This window comes from Lithobates pipiens, unplaced genomic scaffold, assembly GCF_037356315.1.
Source record: "Lithobates pipiens isolate NorthernLeopardFrog02 unplaced genomic scaffold, aLitPip1_a1.2 Scaffold_1, whole genome shotgun sequence".
Taxonomy (NCBI): domain Eukaryota; kingdom Metazoa; phylum Chordata; class Amphibia; order Anura; family Ranidae; genus Lithobates; species Lithobates pipiens.
The window spans coordinates 191,649,402-191,668,964 of NW_027507685.1; the positions used below are offsets into that span (position 1 = coordinate 191,649,402).

The window sequence follows — 19,563 nt, forward strand, 5'->3', positions numbered from 1 at the left end:
ATGCAATGCCATATTTGCTAAAAATTCAAAGGGCAATGACGTACAGTTAAATCGTTAACAGCCAATCTGTAGTTGGCTTTTTGGGACCAACATATGTTCTTTGCATTGTCTTATCAGGCAAAGCTCATATATCATTAATATATTAGTTACCTGTAGGGATGAAGAGAGTCTGACCCTGCTTTACAGGACACCGGTAACACTTGTCCACCTGATCTCCAAAAAACATTTCATTCTGGTTAGAAGAGCTGCTCCAGCACTCAAACAAGGCCAGGTTGGTCTTTGTAGGCTGTATCAGGTAGAAGATCTTCTCTCCCTAGCACAAAATCAAAATTTAAATTGTGAATGCTATAGCCTGTGTATTGTAGCAGTGTAGAAATTGAAATTGTGAAGCTACAGCCCGTGTATTGTAGCAGTGTAGTACTTAGCTTCACACTGTACGCTATACAAGTATTTTATTCATTCATTCACATGCTACATATACAATAGAGCTAGTACAATGCTAGCATCTTCCAATGTATACCTTTAAAACATGATACCAGACTGATGTTCCTCCAAAATCTATATGGAAATCTGTATAGCTGTCCTTGACCCCCATCAAACAGTACTTCTGCACGTTTGGTCTTTCAAACACACTTTGCTCAGGCCACAGATTTTCCACCCAGGATAGTTTGCGTACAATCTTTGGCGTTTCAACAAGATTTGACAACCTGTTAATGAAAATGCAGAAAAGATTACATTCCCAAGCACAATTGTACAATAGTACAGAATACTACAAAACAATTACAGGTTAACCTTAGGCCAAGTTCACACGTCTGGCTGTGGTTTGCAGTCTGGAGTGGTTTTGTTCACCAATTCAGGTGCAAATTTGTACTTGAATTTGCACCTGAACTGGACCCAAAATCGGACAGGACTCTTAAAACGGACCGCAACTGTCCCCGGACATGTGTGAACGGGTTCCATTGGAAGCTGGTCTAGTTCACGTTATGTGAATCAGATGCGATTAAAAATGCATTTGATTCACATATTTGTTTAATGAGCCTTAATGTATAGCATTTTCATATTTAGAATCAAAAAAAAAAAAAACCCACACACACAAATCCCTTTAAATTCACAAAGCTAAAAAATTTTACCTATGTGAAAAAACGTTTACAATTCATTAGCTCAAGCTCAAAATGAGGGAAAAAAAAAAAAAAATAAAAAAATAAAAAACACCAGACACAGCTGATTGAGCCCGAAGAGTACCAAATCCCTCTTCCAGACTGTTGGATTCAGACTGGGCTTTATGGAGTAACAACTATAGAAAAGTCACCCTGAAAGTTCAAGTATAACTAAAGGCGAAACTTTTTTTTTATATAGTTTTGGACATAGTGGAGAGTGATTAGAACACTCTCCCAGGTTAAGTAGATTCAGCCTGACCAGAGTTTCACTCAGTAGGAACCTGGCTGCCTACCTATTAAATGACACCCCTATGTCTAACAAAAAAATTAAGAACCCTTTGAGACATTTGCTTACAGCAGCCAGGGCCTGTATTCCAGCCTTGTGGAAAAGTATGAGTGCCCTTACAATTTCTCATTGGAAAACAAGAATCACAGACATTCAAGTTATGGAGAATCTTACCATGACTTTGAAGGAGCAAGAAGACCAATATTGGGAGATCTGGGACTCCCTATTTTTTTTTCTATAGGCACCAGACGCTGCTGGCTTCACAGTCAATAAATAGAGCATCCTTCCTGTGGAATGATCTGGTCAAGAGTGCTTTCTTACCCCTCCCCCTCTTTTGCCCCCACTTTTTTTTTTCATATTCTTCCTGTTTGCCAGTTCCTGTTCGCTTTTTCTGTACTTTCTTCTTTACAGGTTCAGTCGTTACAGCTGTTCTCTCGCCTTGCCATCTTGAAATGTTCAGAGAATTTGCCAAAAACTGTGTTTGACATCCATAATTATATACTGTGGTTCCAAGTTGAATGTGTTCTTTAAGTGATTACCAGTTGACCTAGTAGTTAGTGTATACTAACTTTGCCGAGATGTGCCTTGGTCTTATTTTGTAGCTTGTTATTGTTTTTCAAGTGGTTTTGTAAAATTCCTTGACCTTTAACCACTTCCAGCCCAAGCACTTTTGACTTTCAGTGAAGATATCTGAATGATGCCTGCAGCTGCAGGCCATGTCATGGGTGCACCCTCTTAATTTGTATTTGAATAAATGGTTTACATAAATAGGATAAAACAATAAAATAAAAATGTGTTTAAAAAAACAAACAAACAAACAAAAGACCTAAAACCATTATCATTTACCAAAATGTTTAACTTGCCGTTCCATGTAAAGTTAAGTTAATTTTATTTGTTAAAAACAACAAAGAAGTTACGGATTCTAAACACAGTTCGGGGTGTTTTGGGTGTCTGGTCCCATTCATCACTAATATGTCCTATTGTGATTATGGAAAGCAGAAGGGGACCAGACTTCTGACACACCCATAAATTCAGACATAGAAGATTCCTTGGCAGTGATAAAGTAAAGAGCTCTTTTACAGGCTGATTTCATATTTTTTGGAAGAGAAAAAGTGCCACAAAAAAAAAAAAAAAAAAAAAAAAAAAAAAAGCCCAAGTTCACCTTTGTTGACCTTTTTTCTAAATTCCAGCCCCCCTATACCAATATAGCATTAAAGAGGAAGAAAAATTCATCTGCCGACATTTACCCATTAAGGTAGTGAAAATATGTCCTAAATGTGTACCGTTTTGGAGTTATTTACATTACATGCAGCCAGTGACATCGCTGGTGCATGCGCTCTGAAGGAATGACCACGGGTGCCGTTACTTCCAAGCCCATGCCGTGAACAGTCATGGCTCCGACCAATGATAGCGCTGGAGCCCGCGAACCCAGATGATTCTCCAGGGAAAGCGTCATCGGTCTCAGCGGTGTGCGAGCATCGCTGGAACAGCTGCGTTCTAAGGTATTTCATAATGAGCTAGTATGCAATGCATACTAGCTCATTATGCCTTTGTCTTACAGGTGTTTTTCTTCTTTTTTCAGAGTTTACAACCTCTTTAATGTACTTCTTTTGCAAAAATAAAACAGCTGTCCATTTATTCTACACACGATTGCCTCACTCTCTTCATAGCTGTTTGACCACTTTGTGTTCGCGCTATAGAAGACCGCCTCCCCTTTGCACACCCCCAGCGCGCTGTGATCATCGAGTCTCGGGTGATCACAGATCCAAGTAAGGGGCCGGTCCAAGCCCCTTACCATGTGATCAGCTGTCTTTCAAAGACAGCTGATCACGTATGTAAACAAAAGCTTGGTAATCTTTCTTTTTCTCCTCACACTAACAGCTTGAGGAGAAAAAAAAAAAGCCGATCACCAGCTTATGTGCAAGGGACATCGGTTCCAAAGAGGAAGGAGGCACATCTGCCTCATCTGTGCCAATCAGTACCACCTGTCAGTGCATGCAGTGCCCACCAGTGCCACCTATCAATGCCTCATCAGTGCCACCTAGCAGTGCTGCCTATCAGTGTAACCTACTAGTGGTGATCAGTGCCCATCACTGCTAGCTATCAGTGCCACTTTAGTGCCCACCAGTGCCGCCTCATCAGCGTACATCACTGAAGGAGAATAATATAATTTTTTTTCTTTAAATTCAGTTGGCGGTAAGCACCCAGTAAGCAAGTGGTTAAAAACCCTGCTCCATTACTTCTGCCTTACTTCCTGGTCAGACTTTAGGTCATGACACAGGAAGGAGTTGACCAGCTGATCTCATTATCACACTCTGCATCATCTACCCTCAGCTGGTTAACTCCTTCCTGTCATGTCTGTCCAGGAAGTAGGCAGAAGTAATGGAGTAGTTTTTTTTTTTTTAAACAGCTATGAAGACAGTGAGGTAAACCTGTATAGAATAAAATCAAAAGCTGGTTTATTTTTCCAATAAGTACATTAATGCTATAGTGGTACATAGGGGGGGCCCGACGTTTAGAGAAAAAAAAAAAAAAAGGAAGAAGGTGAACTTAGCCTTCACCTCATTAACTTGACAGATTAAACACCTTGTCTCAGAAAACTCCAAACTGATCACGTTGAGAACTTTCTCTCTCTTGGGGCTGTTGTAATATTTCACAAAATCCTTCAACTTCATCTTCAAGTCTGCTTGTCTAACCACATCAATCACATCAATCTCCTTCTCCCCTCCTATATGAAAAAAAATATATATTAATAGTACACACATACAAACATGAAGGAGAATTTTCATTACAGAGGAGTCAATGCAAATACTTTGAGCACTGCAAACATAAGATCATGGGATACTTTCCTGCAGCATCCATATGCTGCCTATAGTTAACACACTGAAATAGCCATTGAATTCCAGCATAGTGTCTGCACACGTTCTACTACCTAAAACATTTTTTTTGGGGGGCATCAAAAGTTTCATACAATTACAAATTTAGAAGCATGCTCAACTTACCCACATAATATTCAACATCATTTACTGTGAAGGAAGCAGGAGGAAGGGTCATCCCAAGCCCATCCTTCTTTACAACCAGGATGGGAACACTGAAGCTGTTCTCTTCTAAATACTCAACGGTCAGCTGAGCTCCCTGTGGTTTCAAGATCACCTCATCTGCGCTGGAAGTCAGAAGTCGGGCATGAAATTAGAGGGAAGGCATTACACTGCAATTAATCTCTTTATTAATGTTTTAGCACTACCACTGGCAATATTCTCTCCCCAGCGGGCCCCCCCCCCCCCCAATAGGTTCCCATGGTCATGGTAGAGCACATAAATGTAATTTGCTAATTTCTGACTGGCTGTCCAGGTTGAAAGATAACCAAAAAACAATCATATTAAAAATGAAATTTATTCTAAACAAAATACGTTCCAATGCCATACAAACTGCACACTTTAAAGGGACCTAAATGTATTGGAAATCTAAATACTTGCAGGAAAAAATAAATAAAAAATTATATAGGCAATACCATGCTTTAAGTGCAGAATAACGTCTCGGCACAAGCTAATCAGAATATAGAACAATCAGAATTAACTTCACTGAAGTATGTAGTTCCAATTGGAAGATTTTATAGAGTATGTATAGCCAAAAGCTTCAAGTGAACTGCACAGGCTGTCCATGAAAATCACGCAAGGTTTCCCCAGGCTCTGTCCAGAACACAGGCGATGTCAGGGCTGGGGAGGGGGAGCTGTGGGGTTAGGCTGGAGCCTCCAACACTTCATGGAAATATCTTCCAGGAACAGCAGAAAAAAAGTGCTCTACTGGCACAGTACTTTTAAACAGGAACACTAAAAAGAAAGGCAGCCACAGCTTTCGTACTGCAAGTGAATTTACATAACAGGATACATTGAGGAACTTGCAAAAGCCATGCAGCCTTGCTGCAGTAGCCCAGTTTGGGAGGGGGATAGTTCAGCTGCATAACACTCATATGGAGGCACTCTTGCTAGACCCGGATCCCACTAAATTGGTCTTCAGATTTTATGCAGCTTTGGGTCCTGGGGATATACAGTTGGATGGGAGAGCTAAAGTGGAGTTAGGATGATTCAGTTAAGATAACTGCACCAGATGTATTATACTCCGACTCACTTATTCCGTATGCATAAACGAGACTCTCCTGTATGTCATAAATGCCAGTAGAGCGAAGGTATCTTTCTCCACATGGTATGGGGATATTCTAAAGTTAGACACCTGCGATCACAGGTGACGAAGTTCATTGCCGATAAGTTCGGCCTCTCCGACGTCTGTAAACCTTTATTATGTTTCAGGGGGTTATTGAAGATGGAGATGGTTGCGGCTACAAAATGGTTTCTTAGATGACTTTTCTTTTATGCCCGTAAACTTATTGCGAGGGGCTGTATCCATGTTTAATATCTCACAGTGGGAATGTGGTTGAAATTGGTCAATCTGGACATCCCGCTCCATGAAGCCAGAAGAGCTCCAAAAAAAGTTTAGGAAGGTTTGGTTTTTGCTGGGTCAACTCTACTGAACACTAGAAGGGGAAGTTGATGCTTGTAAGGTTACGGGATGGTGTTTTTTTGGATGGTGTATTGAGGAAAATTAGCACACATAGTAGTGAGACAGGGTGGGATATTCTTTGTTTTGTTGTTTCAGGTACTGTTTACTGAGTTTGAGGTTTACGATTAATCCCATAAAAATAAACAAGAAAAAAAAATTAAAAAAAAAAAAAGGTGCTCATCAACTTTTGAGGTACAGTTTTCTCAAATACATTGTTGTGACATGTGAGAACTTTGGCATCAGTTGTTTTGAATGGCTCGATCCTAATAACTTTGTATGTCTCTGTATTTTCTATTGATATTTTTCTGTAATGAAAATGTTCAAGTTTTTAACCTCTGAAATAATGTGAAGAAATCAAACAAATGCTCTAGTTACCTGGGGAAATTTCGACTTCTTAGTTCTTTTATGAAACTGGCAGTGCCCGTCTGCACTGGTTTCCCCACATCCTTGGAATCTTGCTTGGCGAGATCTTGCTTGGGATACCCCCGTCGACGTTTCACTAAGGAGAAAAAATAAAAATAAAAAATCATGAGAAAAATCTTAAAGCGGAGGTCCACCCTAAAGTGGACCTTCCGCTCATCGGAACCCCCCCTCCGGCGCCACAATTGGCACCTTTCAGGGGGGAGGGGGGTGCAGATACCTGTACAGTACAGGTATCTGTACCCACTTCCGGGATAGCTCTCTGCGGAAAGGGGCGTATATTACGCCCCTTTCCGCAAGTGCCCGCCCCTTCCCGCAAGTGCCCCGCTGCCTGCTGGGAAAACACACAGATCCCAGAGGCAGCGGGGACAGTCCTTATTGCGCAGCGCGGCTCGCGCATGCGCAGTAGGGAACCGGGAAATGAAGCCGAAAGGCTCCATTTCCTGATTCCCATACCCAAGATGGCAGCGGCAGCACCCGAGATACGATCTACAGATCGGCTTCGGGTGCCGACATCGCGGGCGCGCTGGACACGTAAGTGTCACTATTTCAAAAGTCAGCAGCTGCTGTATTTGTAGCTGCTGGCTTTAAAAAAAAAAATTAAAAACGCGGAGTCCCGGTGGACTCCCACTTTAACTGTAAAATAATGCCTTGACATAGTGCTTTTTGCAATTGTCTACACTTTAACCACTTATGGACCCACCGTACATTCACTTGTGGCAGGGCACCCACTCAGTGCCAGATCAAGAACATGATCTTACACTTCTGGGTCTGGGGTGTGCGGCACCGGTGACTCAATCCCGATGTGGTCAAAATGTAAACCCAGCGGTGGGTATTGCAGACTATGTCCGCTGGCACGCGCCGATTACACAGGTCATAGACAGCACGACAATCTGCCTGTAAACAAGAGAAGGCACTGATCCTGTGTTTCTGCAAAGTAGGAGAACAGATCTTTGCCTTCCTTTAGTCAAAACATCTCCCCCACATTGAGCAAGCACAGTCTAGGCACACAGTTAACCCTTTGACGTCAGCCTCTTCCCAGCCTGTATTATACAGGATTTATATAGCACCAACAGTTTACACAGCACTTTACAATAAAAAAGACGGACAGTACATTTACAATACAGAAGGACCCTGCTCGTAGAGCTTACATAACTTTCAGCACTAATCACTGTATAATTGTCACTGATCACCAAAAAAATGTCAGTTAGGTATCTGAACTGTCCACCACAATGTCACGGTCCGGCTTTAAGTCGCTGATTCCTGCCATTACTAGTAGAAAAAGAAAAAAAAAAAAAAAAATATATATATATATATATATATATATATATATATATATATATATATATATATATATATATATATATATATATATATATATATATATATATATATATATATATATATATATATATGCTTATTGGGAATTTTTTACCAAAAATATGTATCCGAATACATATTGGGCTAAAATGATTTTATTGGATACGATTTATCGCAGAAAGAAATATATTCTTATTTCCAAAATTGTGGCTTTTTGTTTATAGCGGCAAAAAATAAAAACCGCAGAGGTGATCAAATACCACCAAAAGTTCCATTTGTGAGAAGAGGAAAAAAAAAAAGCTGCCTGTCATGCTGATGTGTTGACACTCCTTTGCTGTCTTCTTGCTTTGGGCACATGACTCAGCAGCAGTAAATTCAGCCAAGCAACTAGAATTTTCAGAAAGTTGTCAGAAGTGGCATCCCCTATACATTTCAGACAAATTGACAGATGTATTTCAAAGCAGAATGCAAAATGGTACCCTTCCCCTGTGTTTGGCATTGATCTGCTCGATGTGTCCTTTATCGGAAGACTGAGGCAGAAGGCAGAGCTGGTGAATACACTGCAATAATTACAAGATCATCTTTGAGCGATAATTGGGCCGCTCTGAGTGCCGCTAGGAGTGTGATGTTAACCTCACCCAAGCACCACAAGTGGAAGATTAGGCTAGTACAAACCAACTTTTCTTTACAGGTACCTTTTGCACATAGTAAGAGCTAGTGATTTTTGTAGAAGGGGGGGGGGGGGGGGGCCTGGACATTATACGTGGACGTTGCATTTTACTTGCAATGTATACTTTAAAAATTTTAACATTAAATACTAAACATAAAATACTTACTAACAGATGGCCCATGCGTTATCTGGCAGTTGGGACAATGATACAGATCAATCTCTGATGCCTTTTCTTCCTCTACACCAACACAGCTGCAAAGGAAAGGAGCTGATCAATACATGAGTTTTACAACAATTCTACAAAGTCTATTATATCATATGCAACAGAACAATACTCAGTCAAATTAAGTTTTAACCACTGGGCACTTAAACACCCTTAATAACCAGACCAATTTTCAGCTTTTGGTGCTCTCACATTTTGAATGACAATTACTCAGTCATGCAATACTGAACCTATATGAAATTTTTGTCCTTTTTTTCCACACAAATAGAGCTTTCTTTTGGTGGTATTTAATCACGTCTCAGTTTTTTATTTTTTGTGCTATAAAAGAAAAAAGACCGAAAATTCGGTGAAAAAATGAATTTTTCTTCGTTTCTGTTATAAAATTTAGCAGGATTAGTAATTTTTTCTTCATACATTTTGGCCAAAATTTATACTACTACATCTCTTTGGTAAAAATAAGTACAAATTGGTGGATATTATTTGGTCTTTGTGAAAGTTATAGAGTCCACAAGCTATGGTGCCAATATCTGAAAATTGATCACACCTGAAGTACTGACGGCCCATTTCAATTCTTGAGACCCTAACATGCCAGAAAAGTACAAATACCCCCCAAATGACCCCTTTTTGGAAAGAAGACATTCCAAGGTATTTAGTAAGAGGCATGATGAGTTTTTTGAAGTTGTCATTTTTTCCCACAATTCTTTGCAAAATCAAGATTTTTTTTCCCCCCACAAAATTGTCATATTATCAGGTTATTTCTCACACACAGCATATGCATACCACAAATTACACCCCAAAACACATTCTGCTATTACTCCCGAGTACGGCGATACCACATGTGTGAGACTTTTACACAGTGTGGCCACATACAGAGGCCCAACATGCAGGGAGCGCCATCAGGCGTTCTGGAGCACCCCGGACAATTCTGACAGTTCTCTCCTACATGTAAAAGTCATCATTTATTTGCTAGAAAATTACAGAGAACCCCAAAACATTATATATTTTTTTTTTAGCAAAGACCCTGGAGAATACAATGGTGGTCTTTGCAAATTTTTATCTCACACGGTATTTGCGCAGCAATTTTTCGAACGCGTTTTTTTGGGGGGAAAAAACAGTTTTGTGCTTAAAAAAAACAAAAAAAAAAAAAACAGTAAAGTTAGCCCAATTTTTGCATAAAGTGAAAGATGAAGTTATGCTGAGTAAATAGATATCGAACATGTCACTCTTCAAAATTGCACATGCCCGTGGAATGGCGCCAAACGTCGCTACTTAAAAAATCCCCATAGGCGACGCTTTACATTTTTTTTTACTGGTTACATGTTTTGAGTTGCAGAGGAGGTCTAGATCTAGAATTATTGCTCTCGCTCCAACGTTCGCGGCGATACCTTACATGTGTGGTTTGAACACCGTTTTCATATGTGGGCGGGGCTTACGTATGCGTTCGCTTCTGCATGCGAGCACATGGGGACAGGGGCGCTTTAAACTTTTTTTTTTTTTTTATTGTTCATTTTACTTTATTTTAGTTTGACATTTTTTTCCCCAAAAATAAATTTGATCACTTTTATTCCTATTACAAGGAATGTAAACATCCCTTGTAATATGAATATGGGGTGACAGGTCCTCTTTACAGTGAAATCTGGGGGTCAATATGACCCCACATCTCACCTCTAGACTGGGAAGCCTGAAATAAAAAAATAAAAAAAAAAGGATTCTGGCTTTGATCGTACTGGCGAGTTGGTAGAAGCACCGGAGGGCGGTGAGGGGTGGGGGCGTCTATGGCTGGGTATTGCAGGGTATCACCGAGTATGGCTGGGTATGGCAATTTATGGCAGGGTATTGCAGGGGTATTGGGGGGTACTGCAGAGTAATGGGAGGGTACTGCAGAGTATTGGCAGGGAATTGAGGGGTTAAATTCGGTGAGCAGCGATGTGGGCACTGCAGATGCAGCCCACATCGCTGCCGACACCGATCTCTTTCCCCTCCGCTGTACCGATCTGTACAGAGAGGGGGACGCCGGTTTGTTTTCAAGTGATCACTCCGTCATTTGACGGAGCGATCACGTGGTAAACGGCCGAGACGAGCGGCCGTTTACCGTGATCCGTCGGGTCCCCAGGGGGCGCGCGAGAGCAGAATTCTGGGAGGCCGTTAATTAACGGCCTCTCAGAGTTAAACAACCGCCCTGAAGCCGTTAATCCGCAATGGGCGGTTGTTAAGTGGTTAAAGGGGTTGTAAAGGCAGAAGGTTTTTTTTCTCCATGCATGGAGATAAAAAGCCTTCTGTGGGCAGTAGCCCCCCAAAAACTTATCCGAGCCCCATCTCTAAAAAGAATGAAAGGACAGGTTCCCCTTGGGGTTTTCAGGCAGCGACAAGAAGCAGAAATAAAATTTGTAAAAATATATTTATTTTTATTAGTTCAAAGGCTTAATCGCCGTCATAAATTTAAAATACGGACTCTGGTATATGTTAGTACAGCATATCGATGGGTAAAGGATATATGCAACATTTGGTACAAAGATAGTTACAGGAACAGTTTACAAATACATCAATATTTCAAAAGCTACAAATAGCACCCATGCTACCCCAATGCATTTCGACCTCCAGGGTCTTCTTCAGGGAGGGACAAAACCCAAGCAGAAGGGGTTTTGTCCCCATCTCTATCCAGCGATGTCCACTAGTCTATTGGCCATCCAGGACTCTCCCTCTTGATTGGCTGAGACACAGCAGTGGCGCTATTGGCTCCCCCTGCTGTCAAAGTCAGTTAGCCAATCGAAGGCGGTGAAGCCGAACCGCACCTCTATGTCTGAATGGACATACGGAGCTGCAGCTCGGATCAGGTTCCCCAATAGCGAGTTGCTTGCTGTGGCGGCACTTGATCAGTGAAGAGGGACCCATGAAGAGGAGGATCCAGGCTGCCCTGTGCAAAACTACTGCATAGAGCAGGTATTTTTTTTTCTTTTTTATAAAAACTACAAGACTTTAGAATTACTTTAATTATCAGCCTTGAAGTTCGTTCTGTCAAACATCATTAGTATGTTCCAATATGCATCCAAACCTTTTAAGTCTTGGATAAAGTGCACCCCCAAACAATATCCACAATTTTTAATCCACTGGGCCCCAATCACCATTTAGCCAGTCTTGAATACAGAACATCCCACCGTACTGCTCCTTTCAAAATGAGCAGTACTGCTTACCGCACCCTGAAGAGTGATTTGCAGTGTATCACTTTCTCAAAGGAGCAACAGCGGCTGAAGGCATTCTGCCGCTACTGCCGCCTCCTGAACACCTATTTTTTTGTGTTTTAGTTTACTCTTTAAGTTGCTGAACAGCAATATTACACTGCGGGACCACGCTACAACTGTGAGCCAAGTGTTTGGCTTGAGGTTGTGTTGCAGCCGTACTAAAAACTCAATGGGTGAGTATGACAGGCAGTGCGGCCTGTCAAATTCCGCACGCCAAGTTAAAAATGCCACAACCGTGAAGCAAAGCATTGTGTATTAGAGGTCGACCGATATATCGGCCGGCCGATATTTCCCGTTTTTTAAATAATCGGCATCGGCCGATTGTGCTGATAAAAAGCTGATTCTACAGAGGGACTTTGAAATGACTTCTGTAAGAAGTCAGTGTAAGTTGCTGAGTCGTCATAGCAACACTTTCCTCCTCTCTGGGCAGACTGCCAAGAAAAGAACGAAATGATACAATGTTTACACTTGAATGAAGTCATCTCTGTGTAGAAGTTCTCAGTTTAACCATTTAAAGACAATCTTTTCTGACACTTGTTGCTTACAAGTAAAAATCCTGTATTTTCTGCCAGAAAATCACTTAGACCCCCCAAAAATTATATATATTTTTTTAGCAGAGATCCTAGGGAATAAAATAGCGGTTGTTGCAATATTTTATGTCACACGGCATTTGCACAGAGGTCTTTCAAATGCATTTTTTGGGGGAAAAAAATACACCATTTAAAAAATAAAATAAAAACAGTAAAGTTAGCCCATTTTTTTTTTTGTCCAAAAGTTTTGACTACCCGTTTTTATTTAATATATAGTTTTTTTTTTTTAAATCTAGATCATACATACAAGTAAACTGATTGGAGGTTTGTTTTGTTTAATAAATGTTTAAATGTAAGAAATTTTCTGTATCACTTATGAAGACTGCTTTCACACTGGAGCGGGCAGGCGTTGATGGTAAAACGCAAGTTTTAGCGGCTCTTTACCATCATTTTAGCGGTGCCATTTGGCTGCTAGTGGGGCACATATAACCCAGCTAGCGGCCAAGGAAGAGGTTAAATGCGCCCATGAAGCACCGCTGCCAAATCGCATTGCATGCGCTTCGGCAGTGGTGCCCATTCATATCAATGGGCAGGAGTGGTGGAGGAGCGGTATACACCACTCCAAACGTGCTGCTTGCAGGACTTTTTTTTTTTTAAGATCCTGCCAGTGCATCGCCTCAGTGTGAAAGCACTCTCTTTCACACAGACTGCAGGGGAGCCATTTTGCAGGCACTTTACATGCGCTATTTTTAGCCCAAAAGCGCCTTAAAAAAACGCCCCAGTGGGAAAGGTGTGTTAGATCAAGGGGGATTAAAAATAAATAAATAAAATAAAATCGTCTAACCTATCGGCCCAAAAAAAAAAAAAAAAAAAAAAAAAAAAAAAAAAAAAAAAAAAAAAAAAAAAAATCGGCATCGTATATCGGCTATCGGCCGCCATGATTTCTAAATATCGGCATCGGCCAGAGAAAAACCCATATCGGTCGACCTCTATTGTGTATACAGTCCTATCCGGCTGTGTTGTTACAATTCGTCTTGGTGGGAAACTGTGGCTCAGCTGTCTGTTTTTACTTATAATTAGAGTGATTGTAAAGCCTCATTTAAAAAAAGTAATACATAGAAAACAACAAACATGTAATACTTACCTACTCTATGTAGTGGTTTTGCACAGAGCAGCCCGGCTCCTCCTCTTCTCTGGTCCCTCTTCACTGCTCCTTGCCCTTCCCTCCTGTTGAGTGCCCCCACAGTAAGCAGCAGCTCAGTGTGTCCATTCAGACACTGAGCTGTGGTTCAGCCCCGGCTCCTCTCCTTCCAGATTGGCTAACTGATTTTGACTGACAGCAGTGGGAGCCAATGGCGGTGCCAATGCTGTGTCTCAGCCAATCAGGAAGGAGAGTCCCGGACGACCGAGGGACTCGTGGACATCGCTGGATGAAGAGGGGGCTCGGGTAATTATGGGATGCTGGGGTGGTTGCTACACACAGAAGGAATATCACTGTGCAATAGGTCACTCACGTGCCATGGAACCAGTCTTGACAAACATCACATTCAATCATGAATCTCGTCACATCGTATGGAAGGCGACACAAGCAATACACTAGAACAGATGCCATCTTGTTCTTGTAGAAAACGATCCCTCACTTCCAGGTTACCAGTAAAACCACCATAGGCCTGAAAATGTAAATACAAGTACTTCCTGAGAGCCTTTCCACACACGTCTGAAACGTCACTGATACTTGATTATACAGGTACCCTGAGGGGGGGGGAAGAAAAAACATATGCAAAATTAGAATCTTGAAAAGGTGAATAACTAAGTATTTTATGCTGCACCTTAAGAAGTATTACTACAACAGAATAAAAAGACTACCCAATAAAATTTTACTTAGAGCAATTTCCACAATGAAACAAAAAGCATGCTTGCATTCAAATAGTCATTCGTGCTCCATATATTTTTCAGTCATGTTTTGAACATTTGCCACAATCCCAGGACCACCACAATATTTATTATCCCAAAAATAAACTAAATTTTCATCTAAATAAATAGTGCCTCTCATGCCTCCCCAGTGTGAAAGCTTGAGTGCTTTCACACTGCTGGGTGGTCTGCTTGCGGGATGGTTAAAAAAAAAAAAAATTCTGCAAGTAGCATCTTTGCAGAGTATACACTGCTCCCAAAATACCTTGCCCATTGAAATTAATATGCAGCACTGCTGAAGCGCCTGCAAATTGCTTTGGCAGTGCCGCAACACGGGCACTTTTAACCCTTTGGCTGCAAGCAGGGGCTAAAAGAGCTTTACAGCTAACTTCAGGCACTTTCAGTGTGAAAGTAGCCTAAGTCTATGAGGACGCGGTGGCTGCATCGCCACAGACGCTTCTCCAAAACTGACACGTCTGGGTGTGGGCGAAGCATCCCTGAATGCATGCGGTCTGGTTGGGGCCACTCAACCCCACACTGGTCAAAATGGCATGAGCAGACACTGCATGACCACTCACTTACATGGGCTGTCTGCATGCAACACCTGGTGAACTGGCCCTCAGGCAATCATTTTACGCTTCTCGCATTCCATGCTCTTCACTTATGTTCACACAAGTGCAGGTCAGGAATGTATGCATAATCGAGTGAATTCCTGACCCACACAGAACCGCTTAGGTGCACACCAGAACATGGGCATCATTGTGTGTTCTCAACATGCGCAGAAACACGCTCTTTCATACACACTGACATGCATGTGTGAAACACGTATATGCAGAAAAGAACCCCTGCATTGTCACGCATTCCCGACCGGCAAAGAAATGCACTGATCTTTGCCACCGATCAGCGAGAGCCTGAGAACCATGTGGCACAAAAAAAAAAAAAAAAAAAAAAAAAAAAAAAAAAAAAAAACACAGGCAAGTCAAGTGAATGCGCTGCTGTACCAACGGCATGTTGCGGACGCGCTCCTGAGTCCAGCATTCAGCGCCCATAGAGGCTGAATGTAGGTTTCGGCCCCCCGCCCCTGGATTTGATTGACAGCAGCGTGAGCCAATAACTGAGTTGCCATCAATCTTTTCAATCAAGAGCGGAGAACTCCGGGCAAAGACAGCATGTCCCCATGGGTCAAGTTTGAGGGTTCAGGTAAGTAAAACAGGGGGCTTGGTCACTGACTAGTGTTTTTTCACGAACCTTTACAACCCCTTTAAATAAAAAATAAACCCCTATAGGTAAAGGGGTGGTCGGCTCGCAGGATGACATCCAAAATAGTATTCCTTTATTAAATTACATGCACAAAGCTGTAAAAGCACCTACGCGTTTCAGACATTAGTCCATCATGGCTGATGAGAAAAACAAAATAAGTAACACTGAAGTAGTATATGCAAAAGTCACATGATTAGCCAACACAGGTTTATTAAAAATATAAAAGGGAAAACCTGGCAAAAAGTAGACAAAAAAACAGGCATATAAAAAGTGACCCACAGTAGAATGCCTGGTTTGTATTTTGTCCAAAATGGAACAGCAGAAAAATTGTGGGTGCTACATAAAGATGATATTGCCTACTAAATAAAACAAAAAGGAAAAAAAAAAAAATATTTAATTTGTAAGCACCCCTGTCCTTGCGCCTGCATATGTAAACGATGTTCAATGTGGGGTTCTCACTTAAAAAAAAAAATAATAAAAAAGTCAGTAGCTACAAACACTGCAGCTGCTTACTTTTAATTTTAAGGGGAGAAGGATTTTTTATATGTAGGAGAGGAATGCCGAGATTGGCCCGCTATGGAAGCGGCTAACAATAAATGGCGTGGCACACACACATTGGTTTTTGCACATTTTGCGTGCCAAAAATGGCGAGATTTGGGCACGCAGCCGACTACACTTTGCGTGAATGAGGCTTTAGAGGTACAGAAAATCCCAAAAAAGAAAAGAAAATTTAAAGTACTGATAATTTATCATCCAATAGAAGAAAGGTTATCCATATATGGGGGTGGGGAAGGTTTTCACACTGCAATTGGTGTCATCAGCTGCCCCTTTATTGTACATTGCTGGTTGCTAGGGGTTACAGCTGTATTGCCTTTCCTAGAAGCAGGCCTCGACCTCCCCTGCCCACCCCTCTCCCCTTATATTCAGTCATACCTCAGTCTGTCACATACGAACTTATCACTAAACTAACTCACAAAGCCCCATTATTATTATTATCCGGCGGGATACGTACAGCTCGGCCTGGTCACACAAAGGACGAGCCCTCAGACGCCCGCACGGCTGTGTGGGGGGGGGGGGGACATTAAACCACATCAATTACCCAGGACGGAGGCCTAGGGCTTTGTGACGAGCCCGGCCGCGCGCTTTACCTGAGCCCGAGGCCCGACGCGTCACGTGCACGCCAGCCGGAGTCCGCGCGAAGAATACCGAGCAGATGAGTCCAGATGAACCAGGGAGGTGCGGGTGGTCAGGGGATGAGAAAGGGTCGGCAAAGCCCGGACTGGGTCCGCAAAAACCGAGAGTTCGGTGGCTGAGAGGTCTGAGGCCTTCCCGACGCCATTAGCCTTGGTAACTCCGCCCAGTGTGTAGCGTCACACTCCGGCGACACTGTGGGCGAACAATAAAGTTATTTGAAAATGACAAGCGCCATTTTGTTGGTGCCAGACATTTAGCAAAACATTTTTTTTTTTAACCACTTCCATACCGGGCCAATCCTTCATGTAAAAATAATCTTTTTTTTGCTAGAAAAGGACTCAGAACCCCCAAACATAATAGATGTTTTTTTTTTTTTTTTTAGCAGACACCCTAGGGCAGTGATGGCGAACCTTGGCACCCCAGATGTTTTGGAACTACATTTCCCATGATGCTCTGGCACTCTGCAGTGTAGTGGAGCATCATGGGAAATGTAGTTCCAAAACATCTGGGGTACCAAGGTTTGCCATCACTGCCCTAGGGAATAAAATGGCAGTTGATGCAACTTTTTATCTTGCACAGTATTTGCACAATTATTTCAAACTCCTTTAAAAAAAAAGAAAAAAAGTTTCATGAATTAAAAAAAAAAAAAAAACAGTAAAGTTAGCCCAATTTTTCTGTATAATGTGAAAGATGAGGTTACGCTGAGAAATAGATACGCAACACGTCACACTTTAAAATTGTGCACACTCATGGAATGGCGCCAGTCTTCAGTATTTAAAAACCTCCAGTACTTAAACATCTCCAGAAACGACGCTTTAAAACTTTTTTTTTTTACAGGTGTAGCGGCCACAACCCTTGCTGGGCGCCCTTGACTTATTGGGCTTACAGTTACCTTCTCTTGGCCTGCTCTTCCACGTCTAGGGGTTCCCAGGGTTGAAACCCAACAACTTGAACACTGGCATGGATAAAGTCCTTTTTCAAAGGTTTTATTTTGCAGTAGTAACATCCAATAACACAGTATCTCATGGGGACAGAGGGCATGGGTGAAGAACTCAGGCACCTTGAACTGCGGGTCTAGCAAAGTCTCTAATTCCACCCAGAGAGTAGCCACTCACAGCTGGGTACTGCAAGGCTGAACAGATCTCTAGCCAGAGATCATGGCAGTCAACACATTGACTCAAAACTTGAAGCAATCCTATGAACGTATACAAGTTGTAACAAAGGGTGAGTAGGAACTTTTTTTCCTCTGTACCTGGAACGTTTCCCATCTCCTCAATGGTACTGGAAAAACGTGAATTTGTCATTGTCCTTCCCAACTCAGTAACCAGGCACTTCCCAGGATGCCACTTGCCGGCCCTCCTCCGAAGAGTCCTCCCCCAATCACTTCCATGAGTTGTGGTGCCTCTCCAGGGCGAGAGCACACCTTGAATCCTCCCTCAGTTACTGCGCCTCGGACCAGCGGGTACCGAGACTCAGGAACAGACGGATCCCTACCCCACACCATGCAGGTCTGTCAGGGGCCTCTAACAAACATGTTGTGGGATGTCAAACACCCCGTGACCGGGACCCCTCATAGGGCTACCCCGGTCCTGGAACAAGAACACACCACCCGGGCCTCACAAACTCCTCTCCCTAAACACGTGACTCACACATCTTAAGTACCCCTTCCCAGACTCCCCAGCGGGGCCCAGCGCTCCCACTGATTGGTTCCAAGAAGGTTGATACTCGAAACATCCAACCAGGCCTGGTTCTGGCCTGTCATGTTTCATCACTGCTCATGTCCAGGCAGTACTTCCAACACAGCCCGGCCAGACTGATGTCAGAGCCAACCTACGTAATTAACCCTCAGAACCCCTACTGTTCTGAGGCAAAAACTAAATTTACATGCGTACAACATTTTGTCCAAAATGTCATCCGCTACACAGGTTACAGAGGAGGGCTAGTGCTAGAATTGTAGCACACGCTCTAACACATGCAGCAATACATGTGTAGTTTGAGTGGCATTTACATGTGTGGGCGGGACTTACATGCGTTTTCATTTCTCAGCACAAGCTACCACAGACAGGGGCGTTTTAAAATTTATTTTACTTAATTTTATTTTTCCACACTTTTTTTTTTTTATGTAAACATCCCTTGTAATAGGAATCTATGACAGGACCTCTTTATGGAGAGATGCGGGGTCAATGAGACCCCACATCTCTCTTCCAGGCTGGAAAGCATGCGATCAAAAAACAAAATTCACCGATCGCATACTGACAGCCACAATCACTGCTTTGTTTAATTCAGGGAACCCAAGCATGACATCATAACGTCACGCCTGGACCTCCGACGGTCAGAGATGACTGGTGACCATTTGGTCACCGGAAAGCTCTATAGTCTTCATCCAGCACCAAACGATTCTTTCTTCGGGCCCTCAATGGCAGGGCAGAGCCAGGAGAAGCACTGGATGGTAAACCAATTGAATGATCAAGTGGTGGAACTGCCGCTATGATAGTTCTTATCATGCACAGAATCGCCAGCTGCAAAGAATGATGCCTATAGCTGCAGGCATCATTCAGCTATCCCCTCACAAAATCCATGACCTCATATGACGTACTGTGGTAGGGAAGTAGTTAACTGAATGACATCATGCTTACTAAGGCATTGTGCACCATATACAAATGCAATTTTAAGTACCGTATATACTCGAGTATAGGCCGACCCGAATATAAGCCGAGGCCCCCAATTTACCCCCCAAAAAACTGGCAAACTTATTGACTCGTGTATAAGCCGAGGGTGAGACATGCCTGTCCATCC

At 42.4% G+C, this 19,563-nt stretch overlaps 1 protein-coding gene across 3 annotated transcripts in view; it reads right to left on the minus strand.

The window, feature by feature from the left end:
* Nucleotides 1–16,959, minus strand: part of PHF8 (PHD finger protein 8) — a 50,753-nt gene extending 33,794 nt beyond the window's left edge. For 2 of the 3 annotated variants that reach the window (XR_013274312.1, XM_077479231.1), the window contains exons 1-8: nucleotides 16,722–16,959; nucleotides 13,917–14,154; nucleotides 8,577–8,662; nucleotides 6,376–6,499; nucleotides 4,446–4,606; nucleotides 4,030–4,171; nucleotides 521–707; nucleotides 151–313 (exon numbers count right to left, since the gene is read on the minus strand). Coding sequence is in view for 2 of the 3 variants with exons in the window: in XM_077479231.1 (XP_077335357.1) it covers nucleotides 151–313; nucleotides 521–707; nucleotides 4,030–4,171; nucleotides 4,446–4,606; nucleotides 6,376–6,499; nucleotides 8,577–8,662; nucleotides 13,917–14,014 (961 nt within the window). In the remaining variant the exon portion in view is untranslated. The remainder of the gene's footprint in view (nucleotides 1–150; nucleotides 314–520; nucleotides 708–4,029; nucleotides 4,172–4,445; nucleotides 4,607–6,375; nucleotides 6,500–8,576; nucleotides 8,663–13,916; nucleotides 14,155–16,721) is intronic. The other variant, XM_077479237.1, reaches the window with a different exon arrangement.
* Between the last annotated feature and the right edge of the window lie 2,604 nt (nucleotides 16,960–19,563).